This window comes from Nematolebias whitei, chromosome 8 (genome assembly GCF_014905685.2).
Source record: "Nematolebias whitei isolate Nwh7 chromosome 8, NemWhi1, whole genome shotgun sequence".
NCBI classification, from domain to species: Eukaryota; Metazoa; Chordata; class Actinopteri; order Cyprinodontiformes; family Rivulidae; genus Nematolebias; species Nematolebias whitei.
In genome coordinates, this window is record NC_056505.1 from 23,880,061 (window position 1) to 23,901,015 (window position 20,955).

At 38.6% G+C, this 20,955-nt stretch overlaps 1 protein-coding gene across 2 annotated transcripts in view; it reads right to left on the reverse strand.

Annotated features, from left to right (window-relative positions):
• Positions 1-2,254: 2,254 nt before the first annotated feature.
• The window catches only part of rhobtb4 (Rho related BTB domain containing 4), a 46,716-nt gene continuing 28,015 nt past the window's right edge, over positions 2,255-20,955 (reverse strand). For both annotated transcript variants that reach the window (XM_037681100.1, XM_037681099.1), the window contains 10 exons: positions 17,447-17,648; positions 17,080-17,183; positions 13,505-13,690; positions 12,551-13,370; positions 12,251-12,470; positions 11,213-11,331; positions 6,086-6,236; positions 5,722-5,810; positions 5,430-5,535; positions 2,255-5,013 (listed from right to left, as the gene is read on the reverse strand). In XM_037681100.1, coding sequence (XP_037537028.1) covers positions 4,835-5,013; positions 5,430-5,535; positions 5,722-5,810; positions 6,086-6,236; positions 11,213-11,331; positions 12,251-12,470; positions 12,551-13,370; positions 13,505-13,690; positions 17,080-17,183; positions 17,447-17,638 — 2,166 coding nt within the window. In that variant the 5' untranslated portion in view covers positions 17,639-17,648 and the 3' untranslated portion in view covers positions 2,255-4,834. The remainder of the gene's footprint in view (positions 5,014-5,429; positions 5,536-5,721; positions 5,811-6,085; positions 6,237-11,212; positions 11,332-12,250; positions 12,471-12,550; positions 13,371-13,504; positions 13,691-17,079; positions 17,184-17,446; positions 17,649-20,955) is intronic.

Genomic DNA, 20,955 nt, shown 5'->3' on the forward strand with positions numbered 1-20,955 from the left:
TCTCCAACTTAAAAGACACCGAATTTACCTGCAACGGCTTCAACTTGCAGTAAAATAATGGAAGCAACAGAGTTCACTCCTGGGTTTAGCTTAGAGAGAACCAGGTGGAGAAACGAAATGGCCATTTAATGCGGATCAATAAAGTTGGTAAATACAGAGAAAGCATATAAAAGATCTTGTTAGGCTACATAATAGAAAGTGCAGGCACCTGGAAGAGTGAAGAACCATGATTCTTTATTTGCTGGTTTACTTAGTTTCTTTCTACATTTTAATACTTAAGTCATCTATTGCGAAGCTTTGGCATAGATGACGATACACACTGAACCTGTGAAGTTCAATATGTGCTTACTAAAGTTATCCAAATATCTAGTGACTATAGACCTAAGCAATAATCCACTTGACTGTGCATCAACAAAAACAACCTACTATTTATTATTTGTGAGCATTTCTTGGCTTAAATGACGTTATTCAGAGCCCAGGCGGCTACTGGTGCATCGAGTGAGAGGCATCTCTGAAGGCACAGGAAAGGAGACACCAAACACTTCAAAATAAAAGGTGTTCTCTCAGTCCTAACTAGGCCTCACAATAAAGTTGGGACATTAGACCTGCAAAGTAGGAAGAACTGTTATGTCTACAAGATGAAATAGAAATCAATTCACAAAAGATAAATCAATGTCCAACAGCAAAATGTGAAAATGTCAAACTTCGGCTTGAAGGAATCATGTGGATCACATATCAATGGATAAATTAGATCAACAAAGAGTAAGATTTTTTTGTGTGTTTTGTCTTGAATTGTAGACATTTCACCTCCAAAAAAAGAAACTTTAGGTGACCTTAATAGAGGTTCCAAACTCAAAAAGCTTAAATTGATAGTTCAAAACTTTTCAAGTGTTGTTCTGTGGAAGGCTTACAAACAATTAATACCTTATTAAGACAGTTTAAAAAAAAAAGTTTAAAATTGACCAGCTTGACAAGCTAGCACAAATAGAGCCCAAATGAACTGCAACCATTTTAAAACATCTCCACTGGCATTAAAAAAAAAAAATCAAGGTTATTTATATAGAAGGTGCAAATAGTTGTGAGTTGCAAAATTTCTGGTGCAGCTTGGGTCACTTCCAGCAGTAATATAGTATTTCTACTAGAATAACCATGCAATGCAAAAATAACAAGAGTAAAAAGTTGAAATAGCATTCATATTGATTTATTTTATTTTATGTATTTTTTTATTTTTTGACTGGAGTTGTTTTAATACAGCAAGCAGTCATTTTGGTCTTTGCTTGAACAGCCTTTCAGCTTAATAACCAAGCCAGGATTTAACCGTTACTCCAAAATGAAGTTGTTCAAAAAGCATTCTACAACAGGTAAGACAGTAATTGTTCATAGCCTTCCCAAGTACTCTCACTTTAAAAATATCTGCACTATCCAAACTCTCCTGTACAAAAGGTAGTGTTTGTCTCAACATAGAAACTGCCCATGCCATACACAGATTCACTGTCATTACATGCAGCTTAATCCAAACATGCTTTAAGCCAGTTAGGACTTCATTAAAATATTAAATCTACTTCCCATTTTATACTATAATTTTTTTGTTTTTTTAAATCATAGGAATAATTCTCATTTGTATGATTAGTATTAGCATGCATGGGATGGCAGTGGCAATGAATGGCAGCAACAGAGTTTTTGTTTGACTTTTGTTTCCAAATTAATGTCCATAGATGGCAAGTTAATTCAGGTTACAACTTTTTTAATGCTACCTCTTAAGCTGCGCTAACATTTCATAGAACGGATATTGTTATAAATCCATTCAGGCAGTTCACTGCCAACAAGACTTGAAGGAAGCCAAAGTCTTATGAGTCTTAGTTACAATCTCCTCAGGGAGTAACTTCAAAAGTAATTTAAATACCGTTAACAGGTGGAAATCTCATGCTACAGTTATCAGGATTAAGAGTGATTCTACCTAGTATAAACATATGCAAACTAGCGAATGCTATAGTCGAGAACAATAAAAAAGTGCATTCCAACACAAGAATCACTCCGACAAAGTAGGGGCACCATGCAAATTAACCACACTCCAAAAGTGGTTGCAATCTCCCAGCGCACAGGCCAGCCAGTGCTTCTATATATATATGTATTAAAAAAAATGCTTTCTCACAGTCAGTGGTTTAGAAGATAAGCTGCAGGAGTCAACTGATCATTTTGAACAGCTACCTTTTGATCACTTGCTCGGAGAAGAAACGAGTCTCGATCTAGAAATAAAGATCATCCTAATCTAAGGCCATACGATTAACCAACCTAATCTACTGCACAGTTTAAAGTATTTAAAAAGTCAACTGTCTGCATAAAACAGTAGGCCCAAAAATATGTGAAGGCATGGCAAGTTGGCTTGAAAGCTCCCTTCCTTAAATTAAGAAAGATAATTACTGAGTGCATATAGTGACACTTTTATAAATTGATCTCATATGGACTGCTTCATTGTGTCCTTGGCTGCAGCAGCTGTCTGCAGGGTTCAGCTGAGGTGTTGCTAACTTTCCAATTTAATTGTGTCCAACTGTAAGGCACATTACTAAGAAATGAGACCTAATGGATCAAGGTAACCTATAACGCTATTGATAAATTGAAATATGTTTTATACATATTTTTCAGGTTTTGTTTTTAATTTCCCAAAGCTCTGCATTGGGATGACTTTAATTACCTATGAAATTATTCTACTCTATAGATACAATGAATGTCAACTAAGTTTTTCTCAATTTTAACGCCACATTTACTCTTTCTAGACATAAGTCAGCTCTATTCTCACTTGGGCCAAGTGAGATCCTGTACGATTTCTATTTTGGTAGCTGAAAATTACTTTACACACCTCCTGTGAAAAACACTAGAATGCACCACGTGTCTCACACTATCTGTCTACGTCCTACAGTTGCCTGGGTAAAGCTGAGGGGTACAAACCCACAAATAGAAAACGTGCTAATGGAAACTCACAATCACATCTTCTGTTTCAACATTCAGTATAAAAAGTCCAAGGAAATTAGCACCCATAACAAGAAAACCCCAAATTGCTCAAACTGCTTGAAACAACCATTATAGCTTGAAAGTCAATCACACGCTAAAGGAAAATCCTGGGTAACAAGAAAGCCAAACAAGCTGATATTTGTTTTGAGTATAAGAGACAAAAAAAAAAAAATTGCAAGATTTTAAAGACTGTTAGAAAAACCAGAAAGTGTCTACCATTTAAAATGAGTTGTATAGACAGTATATAGAAAAGGAGGAACTGAAGTTGAAAAAATTGCTCAAGTGTCATATCTGAATACTATAGTGACATTTCTACACGCTGTTCACTCAAATACTAAAGAATGAGATGGATAATACAAGTCTGTGTTCATGCGGACTCTGTGTTAGTGTTTAAGCACCTTTCTCAATTCCAACAACAGGAACAGAAGGCAACGTCTTGAAATCTCCATACAATAAGACCTAAAATATCAACCCCCAAAATAAGAGATGTCCAAATATCGTATATAGCCTTTTTCTTCTAATTGTCACTGTTGTTTCTCCTGCATTCAGACATCCAGTAAAAACACTGACAGAATAAAGAAAGACAGGAAGAACTAGAGCTTTGCTATACATGTTGCATGTGCTCCCACTAGTTTTTAACACTTTGCATGATTGAGTTTTTTATGATGACCTCCATCACTGAAACAAGGGAAATGAAGACAAGAATGAAATCCCCTGTTAGGTTAGTGGCTGGGTCCTGAGCAGTGTGGCCCCTGGTGATGTTGCTTCGCTGCTTTAATGCATCGTAGTGGCTGAGAACATTTAATACTGTATCCATTTCTCCTCCGTGTCAGAGGGATAAAGTAAGGCTAGCCCTTTTAACGGCCATCAGTGCTATAAAATGGTTACGCGATGGTCTCTAAAAGCATTACAAAACAGAGCCTGCATTCTGCTTTTGCAGAAAGAGGCGTTAGGAAATGCATTGCTAGATGATGGACACAAAAAGCAAGAGCAGCACTACACTTGAGCTAATTTCTGCGATCAAACCTCCTGATAAGAGCATAGTACCGTCCTAAGTATATAAGATTGGTGGTAAAAGCAACTGTTCACCTCCTAGAAGAAGGGTGTGCTGTTTCTCGTGATAAAAGTATCTCAAAAGGAGCAAAAGGAAATTAAACCGAATACAGAAAAAAATGAAGAGAAAACTCCATTGTCAGTGTTAGTTCCTGAAAATCCAACGCTGGTTTCACAAGGGTGGAAAATGGACACAACTTTGTGAGAGTAAGCTAACAGTCCGTAAAAAGTAAAGGCAGAGGTAAACTCCCCCAAAGGGAGCTGCAGTGGTTAGTGTAATAGTCATTAAGGGCAATGTGAAGGTTGAAGACTGAGAGAGAAAGAGAGCCCTTGCATCCAGTCCAATCACTCAAAGGGTAAAACATTATGAGTGCTGGTGGTAGGACAAAGCATTGGAGGGACGGGAGTGGGTGGGGGTGTTGCAATGCACGGCTGCAGGCCTTTATAGATCAGGGCGTCTGTGAAGCACTCAACCTGGAAGCATCACTAAGTAACAATATTCCACACACATACTCACACACTCATGCACATGCCCCCTTTCGCAACATACCAAAATAGATTCATGTGGTCACCCACACTTATAAGGAGGCGCATACACTTCCCAAAACATGCAGACATTCAGAATTATTAGCACAACAAGTTTTTTTGTTGTTGTTGTTTTTTTTTTATCCACATAGACATCTTCCTCCGTACACTTTGATGAAGTGGTGTGGGGTTATGCTCCTTGAAGGGATCATCTATGTCAGGATGAAGAGTCAGTAGTGGAGCCTCTTTAAGAAACATGTGGCGAGGAGGACGAGTGCCTCCAGAAACACCAGCCCCTTTTAGTGTGCTGTTTACGCAGGATCTCTTCTTCACGCTCACGCTCCTTTTGCGAGCGCAGGTAGCGGTCTTCTTCCTTCAAGAACCACACAGGAGGCCAGCGATGCTTCTCAAAGTGCCTCTGGTTTTCTAGGGAAAAGGAAGACAAAAATATTTTTGACGTGAAAAATAAAAATAAAGTAGGACTTCACACTTTCATAAAAGGTGAAGTTGAGTGTAAACAGCAAGATGCTTGTGTTAAGATCCCAAATGAAGGCTCCTCTCTAAATTAAAGCAAAATAACAGCATGAGGTGTTGTTTGTCCTATTATTATTTATCATTGCATTACATAATTCTTTTTGCAGAACCAAAAAAAGGTCCTCCTACTCGAACCAAATGTTTGATATTAAGTCTCTTCTAGCCGCATTTCCTCAACAGCCTGTTCAGTTCAAAAAGTGTACATCTTGCTTTAAACAGGACTTTCTGATCCAAATTTTTTTTAAGTACAAAAACTTTAGTAAATGCAGGCTGGCAGGATGAAGAGAAGTAAGATGAACGCATCAAACCTGGAGACATGGACTTCATATCTTTGGGAAATTTGCGGCAGATGCTGTTATAATTAGTGCAGATGTGATGGAGACACCAAGCGGACAGCTGTTTGGCATTGTGAAACTGTAAAGAGAAGGGGAAAACAACAAAAAAAGAATCATCACTGCTCTGAAAACATCAGGCAAAATAAAACCTGTTAGTCAGTTAAATGACACAGAAGCATGAAGAAATACGTTTGAAATAAATTGAATTAATTCACAGTTAATCCCACCATAAATTTTACAAGTGATGAGAGAGATAAGAACGTACCTGTGTAAGCTCAAGATAAGCCAACACCTGTCCATCAATATCAACTCCTTTCACCGCCTGTTGAAGAAGCTCATCCACAGCATGCTGCTCTGAAGATCCACAAAATAACAAAATCATTTAAGTATTTGCAGTTCACATGCCCCGCTGACATGGGCCTGCATGTTTATCTCCCTTTATTTGTTAAACAATTTGCATTAATCTGCTTTAAAACTAATAAATGGTCAGTAATAAAAAGAAAGAACCTAGTAGGCATAGAGAAAATGCATTCAAAGCAATGCCTTTAAACACCCAGTCGATATAGAATAGACAGTTAGGTAGACGTTTATGGCTGAAGTGTTTACGGTGCTTTATAGAGCATATTTACCAGTGAGGGCAACAAGGCGTGGCAAACAGAGTCGATTGGCCAGGATAATTAACTCCATTGGCTCCAAACCAGGACTGGGCGTTAGGAGACCACAGTACAAGAACTCCAGCACTCCGCGCATACAGGCTGTGCTGGTGCTGGGGATAGGTACCTGGAAAAAACCCACAATTAAAGAAAACATGAAAACAGGAGAAACACCAACAGTGGCATAAATAAAAACCCTTCCCAAGACATCCGTGGTGCATTCCACTGGTTATTAGGGCGTAGAAGGTAAAAGTGGATATTCTACAACCTCAACTGGTTTGAGCCCAACTCTTTCCATATGTTGAAGAATTGACCAACACCACAGAATCTGATAATGCTCACTGCACTGCACTACCAAATGACTGTAATTGATTTACAACACATTTGTTGTTTTACCACGAATAACCATAAACCGTTTTACAATATTTTATATTTGTAATTCAGATTTAGATAAAATAAATGTTTGTGACATTTAAATCACAGTTACAAATATTCAGTAATGGACTTTTGGCCCAATATTTTTATAATGAAATTCTGGCTACCACAATTACATGTAACTGACCTTAAATTTCTTTATTTTTACAATGTATTTCAGGGTAAATGTGTGAGACATGCTGTATAGACAGTGATATAAATACGTCATGGGCTGCTGTGTTTGTGTTTAAGAATGGGCAAACTGGAAGCGTGTCAAATTTAAAATATGCCATTTAAATGCTAAATTATTTGAATTGCCCTTTTGAATAAAACCCATAAAAATACAATTGCAGGCTAAGCAAATTTGAAAGTTGGCAGCACCCCAGATTTGTGCAGGTAGTTAAATAAACAAGAGCCCACAACAGAAAGAGACATATTTACAGCTCTATTACTACTACAACAAAACAAGAGACTAATTCATCTGCAGTTGATGGGGTTCAACCCCAGGAGGAGGACGGTAAATGTTTATGAGAGGGATGACCTGACCCCTAAGGGAACTCTCTGAATCTACCCACTGTGGCACTTCAGTTTCTCCTTCCATAACCAATTAGTAGAATGTCAGCTTGGTGCGACCTCCTATTAAAATAATTTAAATAAAAAAAATAATAAAAAAAAACAGATACGACACAAAAACAAGGGCAGGCTCTAGAACTTAAATCTTCAGCAAGGGTCTGAGAGTATTAATGAGTGTCACAGCCGTAGAGGCAACATATTTATGGATATGGCCTGTAATTAATATAATCAGATATAATGAAACACAGAAATGTGAAACCGGCCACCTTAAGGTTCAATTTATTATGATGGTAAATACTTGAATCTGTAAGAAGTTGCTCTAATTCGGTAAAACATGTTGGATCTTTTGTTTCCATGCCATTTTTATTGTTTTGTCCTTTTGGAGTGTTATCCTCACGTTTTTAAATTGCTACAATATTTATTTGACTATTGATTTGATCATTTCTGTTTTATTTTTTTGGATATTATCACCTGAAGATCTTTAAGGATCTAATTTTATTACATAATACACTGTCCCACTGTGCTAGCAGATTAAAGTATAAGGGGAAAAAAAAATCTTTATGGAGGAAATCAAATACAGTATATTTACCTACCGGTAATTTATCTGTTCTGGTGAGTACTGAACATTACTCTCTTTCTGCTAGCTTAATGATCATTTAGTTTAATCTGATCATTGAATTACAGCAAGCTCATTGTGGGTTTTTTTTTCCATAAGAACAATAATACAAATAAGTAACTAAATAAATAAATAACTGTTTTAGTTGGTTTGGATTGTATTTTAGGAAGAAAAACAAAACTTTTATTGATGAGCTACAATACTTCTTTAAGCATTTTCACATAGTGGCCAAGAAACTATTGACACAGTAAGTATTTTAGAAGTGTACCATCACACACTGAGTTTGTTTGACTGTTTACTCAGTCAGCAAACATCCGAACATTTTTTAGATTTATTTGAAATTATTTAAAATGTATCAAACCTATATCTGTAATTAATGGTCCATCTGAATTTGACACTTATTGCAGAAATAATAATGATGCTAAATCTGTTCCAAATATAGAACAAATTATGCCCAAAAATGAGAGCAGCCCCTGTTATCACACAACCTGGACACTGTGTGAGCAGAAATATACTCAGAAAAGAGTGTATAATGAACATAATAACAGGATGGCTCTGGGTGATCACACGCTACTCTCAGAGTTATACATGTGTACAATAAGCTTTATTAAAACCCCAATGAGTGTGAAAATAAACAAATATAGCTGATATATTTACTTGAGATCACAGGTAGATTATTGGTCAAATCTATCATCATATTCTAAATTTTCAAGCATCAACTTAAAATATGTGCATCAACAACATCTGTGTCTAATAGTATTATTTAGCATGAATAAACCTCTAGATAAACTGATTGAGATAAGTATTTGCTGTGAGAAATTGTAATTTTATGTTAAAAAAAAGTTCCTCTATAAAAAAAGTGTGATTTAGTCTAACAAAAATTATTTTAACTAAACTAACAGTGAAAAAATATATATTTTCAAAGCAACAAAATATTTGGTAGCTTGCTGCTAAAGTGTGTTATCTTAATTATCCCTGAAAAGCTTTGTAGAAACATGAATATGAAAATGCATTGACATGCAATTAAATAAAGAAGCTGTTTTCATAAATATAAATGTTGACAACTATTGTGCAGTCGCTCTTTGAGGGTGAGCCTTCAAAGGACCTGCTCTTTATCAGCATCATACCATGAAAATGGCCCAATAGTCCTCGACATGAACTGTTTAGAGTAGCCATTAACAACAGCATGCAATCATCAGCAATTACTGGAACCCCACATATGCCCCTACCACCACCAACATCTGGGATATCTCTGATTCTTCATCAGCTACAACTGGCTGCATCAGACTTTTGCACACTAACTTATAGTGTGTGGAAACAAAAACACTATGTAGAAAAATACAAATACACATTAACGTTTTAGTAACATGCTTTTCTAAACATGGAATTTGTTTTTATTAGCTTTATTTATTTTATTTATTTATTTATTTATTTATTTATTTCAGCAGAATTTGCTTTCTATTTTTTTTCTGAGAAACTAAATTCCAATGAGATGGTTCTGAATATTTGAAAAACATACTTTTGGGGGTTATTCTTAGTCATCAGTAGCTTACCAGCAATACACAGTGCTCAGTTTGAAATACTGGACTTTACAGCAATCAAGTGAGAGTTTAACTGGTTTCACATGGAACATTTTTTTTATTAAACTGCAGACTGTCAATAACCGTAAATTTCTATGTAAATACCCATATATTGCAAATGTGGTGTCTGTTTATAAAAACTAAATTTGCATGAATTGTTATGATTTTTTTCATGACTAGAGTGATAAAGTTGAGCACAGCAACAAGTTTCTTTAGAATTAGCTCAGCTTTGACTTGCCATCAGCTTACCTATTCCAAACCTATCTAACAAAGTTAAGTAAGGTCCTCTGTACAGATGCAAAAAGTAAATAAATATATATATATATATAAATGATGATGATGATGATAATTAATTAATTAAATACACTTAAACAATGGAAAAAAAACCAACAACTTTTTTTTCATTTTTAAATTCCAATAGAATGTTCAGACCAGTGTCAACTGCTGGCAAGATATTGACTACTGCCAACAATGACACAGAACCCCATTTGAATAATTGAACTATCCTTTGAATCACTTAAAACAAGTATACTTTGAAAAGAGCTTCTAAGAACTGGTTCTGAAACCCAAACTGGGGCGCTTTAGTTGTTAACTTCCTTTGTGAAGATGCCATGTCTAGAATACATGCCTTACCACAAGAAACTGAGCACACCTGAGGTTACTAGACCCGACACATGGGAAGCAAAGATCTTGACAGAGATACTCTTTTTCTTGAAGCACTATTTCAGTTTTTGCTAAACATCCTTATTGAGCATTGATGGTTTGGAAATTCCAAATGAGTGTCTCTCAGGTCTTTCTTTTCTGCTCTGTGTTCAGCTTGAAGCTGGAAGCTACAGTGTCGGTGGCAGAGAAGAGAACTTTGGACAAACTGCTGGACACTATGGATGATGCCAGTCATCCTATGCCCCCAACATCCGCAACAAGAAGAGGCTGTTTCAGTAACAAGACTGCTCCTTCCCAAGTGCAGGTCTGAAAAACTCCTTTGTCCCTCATGCCATTATATAACTCCTCATTGGTGATGGAGGATGGGAAGGAGCAGCAGCCACCACCACCACCGCCTTAAAATAGCCAGTAATTTGTTATATAGTATTATTTACTGTTAAATCTGTATGTACGATACTTGCTAACTGTCCCTTTATCTACCACCAGTATGACACTGCTGGGGTTGTAATTTCCCTGAAGGAATCTTCCCAAGAAATCAATAAAGTTTTATCAAATCAAATCTTTAATAATCCAACAGCTTCCTATTTTGCAAAAGTAACTAGTTGGTAGCAAACCACCAGTTAAAAGAGGCTTAACTGTGTTACTTAAAACACACAGGCTGTGGTTTATATCATGTCAGAGCATATAGTCTTCAGCACCAACAGGTCAGAGGTGGGAAGTACAGTACTTCTTGGCCTGTGTGTTTGTATGTGTATGAGCTCATATTACTCGACTTGAATCTGACATCTGCCAGTATTTAAAAAAAAATACTTAGAAAAATCACCAGTGTGGTTAAAGCAGGTTTCTAGGAAATGAAATGTATGAGTTTGAGTTTTTATGTAAGTGCTTTCGGTTTGCCCTTGATAAGTGTCAAAAGTATGCTCGGAAGGCTGGCGATTGCAGACGTTCAACCACATCTGCAAGCGAAACAAATGTTTGTAGGTCAACCTGATAAAAGGTTCAACCTTCATTCTAGAGTAATCTGTTACACTGTGTCCTTTCATCAACTTGTCAAAATGATAAACCTTACCCCGATGACTTGTGTATCCCATTCTTCCCCTTTTGTGAGAGTTTACAAGCTAATTGCCTGTGTGTGACTAGACTGCTGCTACTAAGGGTATTCTAAGTGTCCTATTTGATTTTCCAAGATTTAGAACACAGACATTTAACCCCTTCTAAAAACTTAAAGGTAATTCCATCCAGTATACATGAACTCACCTTCTCAATGTAACTTTCCATGAAAGAGCCACGGAACATGGCGGCCATCCAGTCACAGCTTGAAATGAGCAGGGGCTTGTGGGCCGGGAGGCAGCCGTCATCCAGACGGAACACCACATCTGAAACCGGGGTGGGAAAAGAGCGTTCATCCCTTTTGGAAAGCCACAGAAGCCCAAGCTACAGAGAGGGGAAAGACAGACGAGGCAGACGTCCAGACACGTGCACAGGTAAACAAAGGGCCAGACAAACACAGAGACACAGGTAGACAGACAGAAAGATAAATTGACAGGAAAACTGAAAAGTCTTTGGCTCAAAGAAGGGGAAAGAAAGTGGATGTGAGGTAGTTGCTCCTAAATCAAATGCTGAATAAACTACAGCTTCATACAAGAAGGTGGTGTGGTGACAAAATAAAGTAACAATGTGCTGACAATGTAATGGGCTACATTCAAAAGCAAAGCACTATTCACATACATATAGGGTAAAACAAACATGCTAGAGAAGAACTTATGAAAACCTCAAAATTAACTTGGTAATAATTATCAGGAAGACACAAAAATGATGAAAGAAGGTGAATATGAAGTTACATTCAGAAAACAATAGATATCTGACATTGGAGTTCAGTACCATGCAACAATAACAACCAGTTGGACAGAAAACACCACACAAACACAAGACAATATGTGCAAAAGGGCAAGCATCAAAACTAAACAAGCAAATTGATATATCAGTTATCAAACCAAATGATGACTTTGAAAGAATTTCTCCAAACTGATCATTTGCGATGTAAAAAATGCATTGATTATCCAATGGCAAATCATAAGCAAATGTACAGAGTGTACATTTTTAGAAACTGAGAGAAAATCTTTCTTGCCTATGTCACAACTCGCCAAATCAAGCTAGAAGAATTTTCACAATCATGTATATTATATCCACATACATGGAACCAATAGCCTATTACTGCAGAAACATAAATAAAAAAACACCTAAACTGATTCCAGTGTTGTGAAAAGTATGGCACTGAATGGCACATTGGTTTACCAGCAAAAGTCCCTTTATTGAGACACTCTTTGATGCGGTTGGCTCTGCGAACATGGAAGGCCTTGGTGATCTCTTGGTTCATGAAGCTCTCTCTGTTCAGAACATTTGCCACCATCATTCGTAGGTCAAACACCTCAAGAAGCTCTGCGATGGTGGCCACCTGCATCAGATCACTTCGGCTCTCATCCAGATTGCCTGTGTACAAGTACTGAAGCACGGCCTAAAATCACAGCAAATCGAGAGGTCAAAAACACAAGTCTGAATTAACTTTAAAAACAAAATAATTATAAAGACTATCACCTTAAATGGTTCTTCTTGTATAAGTGCATCCATGGCTACTACTGTCATGAGTCGAGGCCGTCCAGTTGTGGGATCATCCACATGCTCCAGGCACACACTCAGGAACCCCCTTCCCCATCCAGAAAGTGCTCGTCCCGTCCCCAGTGATCCCAGGGAGTACTGGGCTCGAGACGGGAGTGCATTGTCACTCCGGGAAGTCCTCAATGATCCCTGTTGGAGCAGCTGGGGTCGATTCAAGCCCCTTATGCTTCCATCTACACCGTCCTTATCAATATCCAAGCTTTTAGTGCGCCCAGCTTGCTCTTTGGCTCCTCTCCTGCTTTGCTCATCCTCTTCCCCACTCTCTACATATTCTTTTCTATCCTGTTCTTCTCCCCGTTGCCCTTTACTCAACCCATCAAGATCAAGTGTAAAAAGGTCATAGAACTTGGAGCAGGATGTAGCCAGATAGACCTTGTGCGCAAAAACTTTTGAGGCGCCACCCTGTAAAAGAAAAAGAACATCTGCACAAAGACGGTGACAGAAAAGGGAGTCAGGACCTTCACCGTCCGTAAGAGGTGGGTCTGGGATGCCCACGATGGGGCGCGGCGGGCGGGGAGGCAGGAAAGGTGCCTGAAGAAGAGGCCTCTGGACCTTTTTAAGGTGTGACTTCCAGAACTGCAGATGTCGGCGAGAGATGAGGGCTGCACGGATTGCATTGTCAAAAACATCTTTGACTCCAAACTGAGCAACTATGCTGGTCTCATAATAGGGAATACCAAGTTCTTTTGCCACCTCATGGCCTCTCTCTGGGGGAAGAATATCTGTCGGTTTGATGGGTCTGTGAATCAAAAAGAGATAGGTAGTTACATTTGGATGTCCAAAGAGCGTGAGCATGCAATCCTCAATGAAGCTACATCATTGCAGGATTTATTTTAGGGTGTCTGTTAATGCTTGATGATGAGGGCGTCTCACTTCGCTAACGGTCGTCGTGCACGGTTAACCGCATCCAGGTCAGCATAGCGCAGATCCAGCTGGCAGCCAACCAGGATGATGGGTGTTCGAGGACAGAAGTGCTTGATCTCCGGAAACCACATGGTGCGAACGTGGCGCAGGGAATTGGGATTAGCCAGAGAGAAGCAAAGCACCACAACGTCAGACCTACAGAAAAAGACAAGAATTATTTTATTTTTAAATGCGTGTGCATGAGTCTGGGCCTTTGGGCTTGTTTTTGTGTAATTTATGTATCTTTTTAGTTTCTTGCATAAATCTATCCGTTCTTTTAAAGGCAACAAAGACAACAGAGAGGGCTGAGAATAGATGGATTAAGATACACGCATACACACACATAGATTCATCTGATGTGTCTGAACAAGGAAACAGCAACATTAACAGCTGCTCATGGGTGTTGATGTTTCACTGACAATTTGTTTCTTGTCAGGGTGCATTTCTAGGTAATGTTTAATTTGTCTTTTTAGTTTTACTGAAAAGGCAAAAAAAAAAAGTGTCACTTGTAAATCTTCTACCTTTGTAACAGTCCAATAAAACAGGACTTTTGACTTGAGAAACAAATGACTACTCCAACTTATGTAACTCATATGTTACATTAATTATCATCTATAGCTTAAAAACAATTTCATAGACATTTATGATACTTGTCACCAGTACACATCAGATTTGAGGCAAGTCTATTCCTGAACACAAGAGAAGCTTTATATAACTCTTAAATGTGCCTCTTAAGCAAAATACTGTAATCTTGCTTCAGAAAGTTTTATTCTACTAAATGAAAAAACGAAAAATGCACCGTAAAAAAGAGAGATCAAAAATGCACCAGTACTTGTCTAAGCACAAAGTGGTAATTAACTTATTAGAGGTTTATTAAACCTCTAAATCGGGTCATTTTGTTTCTAAATTATTACTTTTTTAACAGATGCAATTGTTAATATTAATGTTAATTAGTCTAATAACATTCCTGCTGCCATAACTGACAAACTAAAATCTGCTCATGCAAATCCACAACTAGCTCCATATAACACTATTGCTCAAAGTTGCCTATAAAAGGTGGGACAGCTTTAGGTGCTATCCTACTGAGCCAAAAATAGGCAAGGGGCAAACAGGGTTTTTATTGTATTATGTTCAGAGGGGCTTTACTGGTGCTTCATTGGGATTGAGATCCAAGGTTTCAACATAACAAATCCTCTTAGGTCAGACATGGCCAACAGTGGGTTCAGGCAACTAAAATGTAAAAAGCAGAGTTCAAATGTGCAATGAGAAGCATCATCCATGTGCTTAAGAAGAATGAATGGCAGTAAACCAGCTTGCAGTGCTTTAGGCTGAAATGCAGTTTGAAAAATTGGAAATGAATGGGCTGTACAGTTCATCTAAGGAAGCCTAACTCAGCTTAAAATCTGTGCAGAAGACATTGAACAAAGACAGATCAACAGATGGTGAAGAAGTAATATATACTTGTTGAAATAGTAGCAGAACAAGCAAATGTGTATACAAAGTACAAAGCATGGATGTGCAGATCCATTAAAACCTCTGCGTGTTCAAGGCCAACAGATTTCATAATATTTTAAGTGACAGCCAAAGGAATAATGTTAATAAAGTTTTGTTGTTGTTGTTTGTGCATGCATCTGTGTGTGTGTGTTATTTCTTACTAGTTTGGTCTGCTAATGATTAATTTTGCTAGCAAAATATTGAAATCCTTCACACAACTATCAAACCTACCTGATTATATTGCATTTTAACATATTTACCATTATGGTTGTGGAAAAAACAGGTGTAGGTGTGACAAAATAAAAATAAAAAAATCACCTTTTTTTATTGTTTGGATAATTACATATAGTATGTACATTTGACTGTTTTGTTGGTATTGTTGTAGTTTTTGTTGTTGAGACGTAGCTGAATGCCTTTCATTCAATGACGGATTACAGTATACACACATTTAACTAAGTGCTTCATTTATTTATTTATTTAGTTGCTCGTTTGTTTGTTTATTTAGCCAAGTTTTAGCTGTAGGCCCATGTGCACACCATTTCAAATGTATTGCTATGCAACATTATATGATCTTGTGCATTGTATGTAAAAAGTGAATGCTGGCAGGGACTGACTGAGAGCACATTTACATCAATGGAGGCAGATTCAGATTATCGGTAAGTTTAGTTCAATATATATATATATATATATATATATATATATATATATATATATATTCAGTTTTCTTTTCCAAAACAGATTGTCCCCCTCTGAAAGAGCATGCGACAATTTGACAACGATGTCTGAGTTTTGATACACACAAAAGCCTACATGTAAAGTCAGGTGTAAGAGGGGGAACAGAGAAGCAAGGTGCCAAAAGGTAATGGGACAACAAATGATGAAGGTTAATATAGTTTTCAGGGAATCTGTGTTATGATACAATTTAAGACAAAAGAGACAAATGAGCCGACCACCAGACCTGGAAGCGAAAGAGCACAGGTACGAGAACAGGCTTGATGCTTGGAGCTGCTAACAATGGGCAGGTAAAAACAGCTGAGCGGGCACTGTGTCTTTATCAGCAGGCTCACAGAGTGGATAGCCCACACACAAACAAAGAAAAAGAGATCACTGGGCAAACTTACAGACATCCAGACAGTGGGTAAACACAACACGGGTGGAAATTTGAGCTGCAAACCAAACCACATGCAGCTGGCAAGTACATAACTGAAGTCAGTCACGCACGTACACTTTGCATAAAGGGGACAAGGTGACATGTTCCACAAAGTGCTTTCAGCCAACCTTGACAGGCTGAACAGTCTGATGCGCACAAGCATTGCATGTGTGGGAATTTTTGTTACGTTCCCATAATTAATTATTAAAGACATGATTTTAAAATAGTAAAACACCAAAACAGTATTACTGCATTCAATAACTCACAGAGACAAGACTGTTGATAATTGTTTAAATATTGTACCATAAAGTTATCTTAAATAGGAAACGCCTACATTTTTTGTGCTTTTGGTGTGTTTTTAGGTCCTGAAGTCAATCTTGGCATTTCCAGTTGTGTTTTGTTATTGAATTTTTATTTTTTTTTTGCATTTCATGCCAATAAAGAAGCTCTGACAGAGAGACTACAAGTAAGAGAATAAAGTGATGATCCAATCATGCCAGGCAGAGGAGGGATGTAAAGGCTTCCGAACAAAAAACTAAATATAGCTGTAAAAAGATTACATAAAAACAGTCTGGGGATAAGTGACTTTTGTTTGTGCTGTCTTGACACGTTAGTTACAGTCTTATTATGAGAAGTATTTTTTTAAAGCCAACCAAGTTTTATTTTTCAAATCCGCCAGCAATTGATTTGGGATTAACTGGGAACTGTGTCAGTGTCTTAACGCCAGGCTGAACCAGTTGTAAAACTGGAACGTGTTTCAAGGTAGTTAGCTGTGCGATTAGCCGGTCAGCAAATGTGTCATTGGGTCAGTCACTAATTTTGTCTGCAAGACTGAAACTGTTTGTGTGTGGTGGTGGGGGGGGGGGGGGGGGGGGTCATGCATGTGTGCATGTGTTCTCACCTGCCATAGGCAAACCGCCTGTCTTTGTGATGATCCCCGAATGTGTCCCATAGCCTCAGGGACACGCTGACCTCATCCACCACATCACGAGATCTCTCCAACACCTGCAACACAGACATATACATAATTTATAGCCTGTGTTAAGGTCAAAGGTCATTTTTCATTGTGAGGTTTATGGTTTAAAGGAATAAAAAAAACGGCTTTAAAAAAACATGCACAATGTCAAACTTTAGCTTTTATAGTCCTGTAATAAAGTGTTTTATCTTACAAAACATTTGATTGTTTGAGGCTTTTCCTACAATGTAACTGCATTGTGTGTGTGTGTATGTGTGTGTGTGTGTGTGTGTGTGCACATGTGTGTTCCCACCTCCTGGCATACACGGTACTGGTCGATGGCCCAGACGGTTGGCACGTGGGTGGCAAGCAGCTGATACTGAGTGAGTGTGGCATTGCAGGCCCGGGCACAGATTAGCCTGGTCTTACCTACTGCATTATCCCCCACCACCACACATTTAATGGTTTCCACATTGGGCCGCTCATAGTCTGTGTCTATATCCATGGAGAGAGCCCTGGAAAACATAAAACCATTGGGAGATAGGTTAATTCAATGTTTGTAGAAAATTAAAATCCACTCTGGGTAAAGTACTGCAGGAGGATTGACACTGCATTTTGAAAATGAAAGTGACTGGCATCAATGGTTTTTGACTCTTGTCCAATCCAGCCAAGGGAATGCATTGTTGAGGCTCAAAGCCCCAAACGGCTGCAGATACTTCTGCCAAACCCCTCGGAGAAGCAAATGCCTCACGCTCACAAGCTGAAGAAGACAAAACAGAGCTAGTCTTGCAACAAGACCAAGAGAGGCAGTAAAAGAGAGAAAGACAAAAGAGACTTCTCTTAAGGCCAGCGTCCTTAGCTCTCCTTGTTCACTGGACAGGGTCTGCCAGCCTAAAGCACTGAGGTCAGTTTTCTTTCTGATATAACGCAATGAGAGATGGTAACATTTCTAACTAATAACAAAAAAGCAAATTTATCATACAGGACATTTATACGTAGTTAAATTGTATGTATTTTGTTTCAGTGTTTAGCATTAACTTTATGTCTTGCGCAAAGGAGATGCAACGTTGACCATCTATCAACTTTACTTATGAACAAGAGAAAGACAGTTATGCGCAACTGAACAAACTTCAACTTTTTAAAACCCATTGAAAGCACCGAAAAGCCTACCAAAACCCTTTCCTCGTAAACCGCTAAAACGAAGATTTCTGACATGTCCCGACTAAGACCTATTTTAAAACATTCCTGAAGAAGTCTGATTCACTGCCCAACTATTGGCCTACAAACTAAACTGCAGTCAAATTAATCAGTCCGTTCGTCATTGCTACTTGTTCCAAGCCACAGCGGGGCCCCCATAAATAGAGCATCTGAAACATTCATAAAGGCCTTCACTTGTTATTCCATTGACGTGTATGCCGGCGCAACACTTCAGTCCAGCAGTGACAGACACCAGCAGCTAAAAATGGCATCAGACACACAAGCCATGTGCGCAAAAATGCGACAAAGTCTCAAACTTAGAGCCATGGGTATTTCCACCCTTTCTGCAAAAATCACTGTTGCTTTTTTTCCTCAAATACCTAAAGACATTAATTGCCCTTATCAAAAACAACAAAAGCCTTTTCATGTTTACTGATTTCTTTTGAAAGAGAGTCAAATAACATCCTCCAGGAAGTGCAGCACAGACATCCTTACCTATCTCACTGAGACGGAGGAAAAGAGTCAGTCAAAGGCGCTGTTGTTTGAACAGGACTTTCAGAGTTATAAATATCCCTTCTCCTTTCCCACCTGTGCGTCGCTGACACCTTTGGAAGCACGTACCACAGGCAGACAAGACACGGAAGAGGCAATAAAAAAGGGATCGCACAACCTTGCAGTTACCTAATAAACATTGACAGCAGCTGCCAAAGTGTCACTTTTCTTGGTGCTATGGGAAAAGAGCGATGAAGGGCCTATTGAGAAACCTGTAATTCTACAAGTGGCCCTGCACTGTCGATGAAATGCTCTAAAAGACATATGGGATTAGAAAAAAAAAACAACTGGTTGTGGCAGACAGTCAGAGACAGGAGGTTTATCACAACGGTTTCCAATGCAACCACTGATAAGCAGAGAGAATCACAAGAAATAAAAGACAGGGAGGGAATTATTCATCTTAAAGAGAGCCAACATAACAATCACTCACTCACCTAAAGAGGATCAAAACTGCAAGCCCAGCAATAAAACTGCAAAGGGACACAAATCATAGCTATTTTGCTGAAACTTCTTTCTGTCCTACTGTGCAGTTTAAAGTCTGTTTCACACTATAAAGTATGGTGCATGTGTGCATGCATGAGTGTGTGTGCATGTGTGTGTATGTGTATGTGTAAAATGAGCTTAGTCATGCAGTGATGTAACCAGAATGCAGTAGGGAGGAAGTGGTGTGGACAGCTTCTAAGGGGGAATCAAGGGTACCCAGTTTCCAGATATCATCCCCCATGGGGTTACATCAGTGCACAACGCAATTGCTTGTCCGTGCAACACAGCACCCGACAGATGTGCACCTGGGCTGAAGAATTGCTCTCATGCATAACTTCACTTTAAACAGTTATTTGTCACTGACTGGAGATGGTATTAGCAGAGCAGTGCAGCTCACAGGAAGTGAAAAAGGTCCAATTTTAAAGATCAGCTTTCATTTGTAGCCAACAACCTGCCGTGACCTGCTCACTGTCGTCTAGACTTTATCTGATGGCTAGCCCCAATTAAGAACTAAACCAGTATGCAAGGACAAAAGGGAAACAATAAAACTTGTGTGAAAGAATCTGAGATAGTTTCTTTCACATTCTCAGTAACTTCTGTGCGAGCAAGATTCGAACACCACAAACCTATGTGGTTCATTCTGACTCGTCACATATTTACTGCAGAGTGAATGTCTGTGAGTGGCTGCAGGATGAGAACTGAACAAAGAAAGTCATGCATAACGTGTGTCATAATGCAGCGCTGCTTCAAGGCTAGACGAGCTTTAATAGGAAGACGCAAAGTTTATATAACCTTGGGTTCTAGTCTCTTTTTATAGGCAAACGGTTATTTTCTATTAATTTGTCTGTTTGTGTAGGTTTTTCTGGTTTGTTCCCAGCTGTTCCCACTCGACCACATCGTCACTTTATTCATCATCTTCTTCATTCTCTTCGCTTTTTTTAAACCACATTCAGCAACACACTCTCCACTCTTTCCCTAGGAGTCAACTGTGTGTCTATGACCTTAAACATGTTCTAACCAAAGCACACCACTAAGTAAACATTCATCCCACAACCTCTCACCCCCTGCCCCATTCCTTTTTATGTTACATAACAACTTCAGCGATCCACTGTCAGAAACCACTCATCCTTAAACCGTTCATGAGCTACATTCCCAGCTTGTTTGCCTGCTTCATTTGGGGTTAAACATCAGACCTCTCTTCTTCTTGCCACCCAGCCTCGATTAAAAAAAGGCATCAATAAACACCTAATTTATCCAAGTGGGTTTAAACAACAGTCAAAAAAAAATAATAAAATGGGGGTCTCTAATGTTTGTTGAAACAACATTTTGTTCCAAGTTCTTGCCTTCAAACAAGAAAATGTCTCCACATGCAAACATCCTCTTCAGGTGTGTGTGGTTGAGTGTGTGGGACTGTGTGTCTGGTGTGTGAGACACTGACTGCCACAGGCACAGCTGGCACAGATGGGTTACATAACCTGGTGTGTAGCTGTTGCTGCTGAGCTCCGTGGATGGTAGACCTCACACACGCGCACACACACACACACACACACACACAAGCTCAGACATACACATTCCTGCATGCACGACCCA